This window comes from Corvus brachyrhynchos, unplaced genomic scaffold, assembly GCF_000691975.1.
Source record: "Corvus brachyrhynchos isolate BGI_N302 unplaced genomic scaffold, ASM69197v1 scaffold293, whole genome shotgun sequence".
NCBI lineage: Eukaryota > Metazoa > Chordata > Aves > Passeriformes > Corvidae > Corvus > Corvus brachyrhynchos.
Window position 1 is genome coordinate 2101744 of NW_008237410.1, and position 7417 is coordinate 2109160.

The 7417-nt window shown below is 36.2% G+C and overlaps 1 protein-coding gene across 1 annotated transcript in view; it reads right to left on the minus strand.

Moving 5' to 3' along the window:
- The window catches only part of MMP16 (matrix metallopeptidase 16), a 176023-nt gene that overhangs the window by 85684 nt on the left and 82922 nt on the right, over positions 1-7417 (minus strand). Inside the window, exon 2 of the mRNA XM_008631218.2 lies at positions 6299-6447. Coding sequence (XP_008629440.1) covers positions 6299-6447 — 149 coding nt within the window. The remainder of the gene's footprint in view (positions 1-6298; positions 6448-7417) is intronic.

Sequence of the window (7417 nt, forward strand, 5' to 3'; positions counted from 1 at the left end):
TTCCCTAGTGCCTGCAAAGACCATACTGCAAAAATCTAAAAAAACTTTACCCCACCAGTATTTGCTGAAACACCCTGCAACTTTACTTCAGGTTCCTTTGGTTTTTGAAATAAAGTAACAATTCAACAAAGTAGGCATTAGGGATTTTTTGGGACAAATATTATTGAAAAGTTTAATTTGCTCTAATAATGAAAGAAAATGAAGGAAAGAAGTAAACCTCTGTTACAGACCAAAGGGCAATAATATTCTTCTTAGTAAAATGTTATATTTACACTTCATGAGATTAAAATTGGTTCAGACCTTCAAAAACTTTTAGACACTTTGTCAGTAATACTTTTTCACAGTGCATGTTAGATCAGTATGCAGCATTTTAATGGCAGGGTAGATATAAATTATGCTGTCGAAACTGCGCACACACACATTGCAGAAAAAGACATAAACATAACAAAAGATCAGTGTTCTCACCTTCAGGTGATATCCCTACACCAAGAGCAAGAAGCAAGGAATAAAGCAAAACCAAGTAACTATTATATTTTGTAAGAAACACTTTCCAAACATATTGTATAAAATATATATCACTTATAGTTGTATCATTTCAAGGGCAATGACTTCTAAGTCATTGAGTTAGGCCTTCCCCCTCTCCAAAAAGTTTACATTATTTAGCTTAACTGATGGAGACCTATTTTAATAACGGGGTTTTCTCACTGGCAAGCTAGGGGCAGATAAGAGTAAATATTCTAAGTTCTGAATTTAAAAATTAATCTTCAAAGCTATTGAAATAATTTCTCAAGTCAAAAGATTCAATAATCTTATAGAGAATTCTGTTAATGTAAAAATTTTTTCACACTTTAGAATTAATACCAAAAGTCAGGAACAACAGGTAACATGGATTCAAAAGTCAACATTGCATTATCCTAATACAACTACTGACCATCCTTTTTTAACAAAACATAGCCCAAAATAACACATTATGAAATTCAAGCAGTCACAATTTGTTCTTGCATTGATTTTGAAGTAGTATGTACCTATCAAGGACATTATGCTTGTATCTCTATTGGTTTGGACAACCAGGGGATGTTCCAAGTTGTCATGCTGTCTGGACCACTAATGTTCTTACTGTTCTTACATGAGGTCTGGGACTGTAGTTCACACAATATAAATCCAAATATAATTCAAATGGAAGTCATTGCATGAGTGGTTCAGTAGCTTTTGGGAAATTATCTTCATGAAAAATTTAAGGAAAGATGCAATTCACAGCTGAAGAGTTGGAACATCACCAAATCCATCACCTAGATCTTAGCTGAGCTAAGTTTAGCAGTAGAATTTTAAACAAACTAGTGCATGACTAGTAAGGGAGCTCAGTATTTTCTAGAACAGAAATGAGGCAAAATGTTAACAACTTCAGACACATAAATTTCCCTTTTATTCCTTTAATATTTTAAATCTTTTTCAACAGTAATTTTTCTCACACTCACTGGGAGGAAGACTTCTGTTAGTAATAATCATTAAAGCTCATGTCATTCCGGATACTTAGGGCATGATATGGTCTTCCACTGGGGGAAGTGACAAATAAAACACTGATTTCTATTTTCTTCCCAATATAGATTCTTGTAATGTGTTATGATCAAGGTCTTCTATGTTTCTGATTGCTTGTTGGAGTTTAATTTTTTGACCTGTTTTTTAAATGGTTTGAAATATGTTTCATTTTAAAAGGGTGCACACAGGTAATGACTTTGCTTCTTTCTCATCACTTTGTTTTTGAACTTGTAGAAATCTTTTCTGCAGCAGCCCCTCAAAATTAGTATTTTATAAGTACTCAATAAAGAGGCTTAGTTGTGACTGAACTTCTCTATCTGTACACTATGTCACATCACATTCCTCTTCTAACTCCATTAGGTTGAATCTTGAGGAATGTATGTCAGGAAAATTTAAACATTTTAGACTCACAGCAAATCTAGAAAGATTAAAAGAAAAATATGCAGCAAAACTGTGATGCTCTTCCAGTAGAAAGAGAGATGAAACCGAACTTCTTCTACCTCAAGCCATTTGCCTAACCATATTTTGTTCTTCAGTAGTTAAGAGGAAAAAATCTCTGTCACTTATTTTTCTTAAGCCTTCAGGAAAAAATTTTGGCCTAACACAGAATCAAAACATTAAAAACCATACGTTTCATTAAGAGTCCCAACTGCTTTATCCCTAATCAAAATTGTTGCTAAGGTTGCACAATGGTTTTGTTGTTGTGGGGTCTAGGGTTTATTTTGGGCAGAGTTATAGCAAAAAAGGAAACTAAAAGGGAGGATTCAACTTGACTTACTGGAACTTAACTTAGTGGCTGGAAAAACTACAGACATCTATTTAAGAAAACTACTGAATTATACCCCTAAACTTTTAGTGAGCAGAAAGAGGTATGTTTTCTAAGCATCTTTGCTTTTACCTACTGTAGCCTGCTATTACAGGATGTTACTGATACTTGCTAAGTAATAGAAAACAGTCAAAGAGTGATGTAAGATATTGTATGTCAGCCCTGATGATTGCTTTACAAGACTTCTCATTGGATATTTGCTGAGGGTACAGACCTTATATATACTTTTGCACAAAAAATTTTACTATTTACTAAGAAAATAAACCACTGGATCAATTTCAACAGCTCAGATTTAACTTTGTGACTGATAGTTAATATAAAAACAGCAGAGAGCATAAACTTAGTTAAAAGCTGATCTAAGCAATAAAATAAGCACATTTGCCATTTATTTATAAAGGATGGCATTAGAATAAAATGAAAGTTTTGTTATTATTGCACAGATTTAGTCAGCATCCTATACACGACCATTCCAACTGTCTATCAAGAAGTTTGCAATGTAATCCTCAAAACTGCAGAACAAGTTTTGGGAATAAACACGTATAGCAGTTTTAAGAAAAGAACAACTAGTCTTTTTCTCTCTCTCCTAGTTTGTTTTAGGGATGCAGAAGACCAGGAATAACAACAGTGGGTCCAGTTTCAGAAGTGTTCTTTTCATGAAACATTGGCTGTGTTTGGTAGCATATAAATGAAATACAGAAAATACTGTGACACTCCATGCAAATTTCAGACAGTATTTTCATTGGGTTTGCCACTGTCTTGGTACTTGTATTCAGAACCTCCCTAATATTTTTACACCATTATAAGGATGTCTCTTCCTACCACTCACTCTTCCTTACCCCCAGCAATATGTATGCATCATTCTTTTCAAGTCACTTGAGAAAAAAAATAGCAAAAACCAGTGAATGCTGAGTAGTAGGGAGAAGACGAATACTGTTCATATTTATGCATACCAAAATACTCATTGAGGGATTATCTACTTCTCAGAGCAGCAAAATCCCCCCAGGAGACTTTTGATGGTGCTGCTGCTGTAGGACAATATTTCTTTGTTAGTACCCCCAAAGTTGGTTCCTATCAAGTTAACACTATAACTTTTTAAATTGTTTGTCCTTTTGAAGACAAAGAAGCACATCATAATCTCTTCTCGAGATGTGTAAAAGAAGCAGGTAAATCCTCATGCAGAAGATGGTAACATATTTTTTTATGAGGTTCCTGCTGTATTTATTATTTGTAACACCAGCATTGTTAGTGATTACAGCATATTAATCCCAGAGAAACAAATATCACATATTTCTGAACTAAAGAGTATATATAATTTCTGTGAAGATGAAAGTGAAAACAAATTTTGTACATTTCAAAAATGTACAAAATATTGCCACAAATGAACAACTGAAAAACAATCTACCCTTTATTAGTCATATCTTCCATGAATATTCAGTGATGTGAACTGATGGTGTCTTGAGGCAAGAATTTAGTTAAAGATAAGTTTTTCATTGTTTTGGTTTTTTCAGCACCAATATAAGTGTGACAAGCCTTTAAGAATCAATTCTGTTCATAACTTGACTCAAGTTAATGTGACTCCAAATATCTGAGTAAATGCAGCATTCATCCAGCGTGAGTTACATGTACATATGAATTGCAATGTATTAATATATCTTTCTGTGTAGAAGAAAATCATGCATCAAAAGATCTCAGACTCAATATTCACCACTTTATAAGATTAATGCTTTGGATTGCTGCATAGATAGATTTCTTCATCTCTTACATTGCAGAAGTGAAGAAAACCTTGGTGGCCAAAATGCCAAATTAGCAACATTAGCCACCTCCATTTGAATTTAGAATTTTGGGTTGGTTTGGTTTTTTCAATTCTCCAGCTGATACCCTAAACTAAGAGATGGCCTCTGCTTTCCCTTGGGTTACCCCCTTCTGTCTCCTCTGTGCTGCTACGAACAGAATATTTTAGTGAAACATATTGTCGCTTACAAAGCTGCCACTAATGTCTTTAAAAGGGCACTAGTTACTGGCATAGCATCTACGAACAGAATATTTTAGTGAAACATCTTGTCGCTTACAAAGCTGCCACTAATGTGTCTTTAAAAGGGCACTAGTTACTGGCATAGCAGCACTCTCTCCTCAAAGATCAATCACTGAAGCTGTATGAAGAGCACAGACTCTTCACCCTGCAGAATGGGCCATAAACATACCTTTGAGCATGGCTCTCTCACAAGGCATTTACTGCTATTGCACTGCATGGTCTAAGGTCCTTTAAATTCCTAAACGGAGTGATGTGTGATCAACTCACCTCCCCTGAGGGCAGCCACAAAATCTGCTTTGTTTTATTGCTTTTCAATGCAATAGAGTATGTGTCAGTGGAATAAAATGATTTTTCCAATCCTGCCAGCATTTTGTGTAGTCTCTTCCCTAAACTCTAAATGATAGAAAAATCATTAATGTCAGCTACTTTACCCTAAAAGAATAACAAAAGATGACACATCAGGTTGGGGGTGGTAAATGGGAAATGAAGGAGGATTTTCCCCCCCAAATAAGCATTTTAGAGCAGTAGAAGCATATTTCACTGAAGCAAATGTTGAATATGCAGTGACAGCACTATTTAGTTATTGCTTGCTTTTCAAGGAAAGTAACTTTTCTGAAATCACAAGATAGTCTTTATCACAATTTAACTGAAATGAGTCCAACAAGCACTTCAAATCAGAGAATCAGAGAATAGCTGAAGTTGGAAAAGACCTCTAAAATCATTGATTCCAACCATTATCATGGCACTGCCAAATCCACCATATAACCATGTCCCTAAGTGCCACATTTACCCTTCCCTGGGGAGCCTGTTACAATGCTTGGCAATCCTTTAGGTGAAGAACTATTTCCTAATATCCATCTAAACCTCCCTGGTGCAACTTGAGGCTTGTCCTGTCACTTATTACCAGGGAGAAGGGGCTGACTCCCGCCTGGCTACAACCTCCTTTGAGGTAGTTGTAGAGAGTGGTAAGGTCCTCCTGAGTCTCCTTTTTTTCAGGTTAAACAGCCACAATTCCCACAGCTGCTCCTCACAGGACTTGTGCCCCAGACCCTTCCCCAGCTCTGTTGCCCTTCTCTGGACATGCTCTAGCACTTCAAAGTCCTTCTTGCAGTGCAGTGAAGGGCCCAAAACAGAATACGGGATTCGAGGAGTGGCCCCACCAATGTGAAGTACAGGGGCATTATCTCTGGCCTGGTCCTGCTGTCTTAATCCCAGACACATTTTCTTAGTTGTGCATTAATAGTCGCTGTTTTTTTTAATTTTTTGGCATGTTTTTAATATTTGGCACAGTATAGAGGCATTTGAAAGTGTCCTTTAATAGGTCTGTTTTACAAAGTTTCTCTGTGTCCATTCTGTCACTAAAATCAGACACTGAGAGCCTGAAACAACTTCAGAATTGCAAAGGGCATGCAAAACAAATTCAATTTTACTGCATATTAAAATGACCACACCTAGTTTTTTGTTACTGAAAAACACTAAACGAATGAGCCAGTGGAGTGTGCCAAATATTTTTTTTCAATGAGAATAAAGAAATTTACACTAAAGATTTTCTAGTAAAAAAAGACTCCTTCAGTTGTGGAACATTTAATGGATTCTTGCCAGCTCCAAATACGTTTCTTCCCTTCCACATTGACAACCTTTTGACCCTTTCTTTAGGTAACCCTGTAACATCTTGTTTACAATCACTCACCCAAAGGCAGACAGCATTTAGGCAGGTGATGACCTGCTACCACAAAATACAGTAGATGAAGAAAATGGAAAGGCAAGGAAAGAGAGAAAAAATTTAATTCCCCATCTGAAGCTGCAACACTATTTGGATACTCCGGTCACACTGCTGCTTCCCAGCTCTATTTTACCCTGCTTAAAACAGAAAAGTCAAGAGCAGTTCAGTACTGGTTACTTACTCAATTGTGTTCCTGTCCACTTTTCCTGTCATATTAATGCCATAGAACTGCTGCATGGCAGCTATAGCTGATTGCATGGTTTCTGCAGAGCGCAACACCGACATTCGGGGGTCAGTTGGTGGAAGGTAGCCATACTTTTGTAACCATACCTGCAATGACAAGTGCAGTGGCTATTAAATAGAAATTAGAGGTAAATAAAATGCTCCCTAGTAATTAGTTTTATACCATACATAAAGAAGCTTCTAATTCACCAAGTCCTGTTAGTTTGGGTGCTTGGGGTTCTTTTATTTATCTGCAGACAAGAAATTCTTCGGGGATTTTCTTTAACCTTCTTTATTAAAGATTCTGTTGCTGTAAGACTTACAGAGTTTTCTACCCAGAAGCAATCTCTCTCTATTATCTGAAACTGACTGCTTCAATTATTTATTTAATGTATTTATTTATTTATTTATTTGAAGCTACAACTTAAGCACCTAACCCTGGCTCTAGGCACTTCTAGTAGTGTTTTAAGCAGACAAAATATAAATCTACAATATATGCCACATACAACTGACTACCCACGGGGCACACAATAATATTCACCATCTACAATAATAAATCCACAATAGCTCTCACACATTTACACTATATTGTTATTGTCTCTCAAAGAATATAAAAGAGAGGGTAGGGAGACATTCAGCTTTCTGAAAAGAACGTCAAAATCACATACTTATAGGCAAAGCAGGTGTCCAGGAGACAGTGAAGTAGCAGAGTCTGCCTTCACTTAGCGAAAACTCTGATAAGAGGAACTACCTTTTTAAATCAAGATGGATTTAATGCCAACTGATTATGGTCTTAATTGCGTAAAAGCGTGAGGCCCAAATTACTGAAAGCTTCATGGATTAAAGCCACTATCTTAAGAACACTTGGACAAACCCTCTGAAACATGCTGTCCTCTTGAGGCAATGTTTCATAAACAAGTAGCTGCAGCTATAATGTTTCTATGAATTCTCAAAATCAAGACTATACAGAGAACAGTGAAAGACTTTTGAGGAAGTGAGGGCACTGATACAGCTTTAAAAATGTCTTTTCATTTGAGGGCTGGAAGTACTCACTAGAACAAAAGGTACATATATGGCC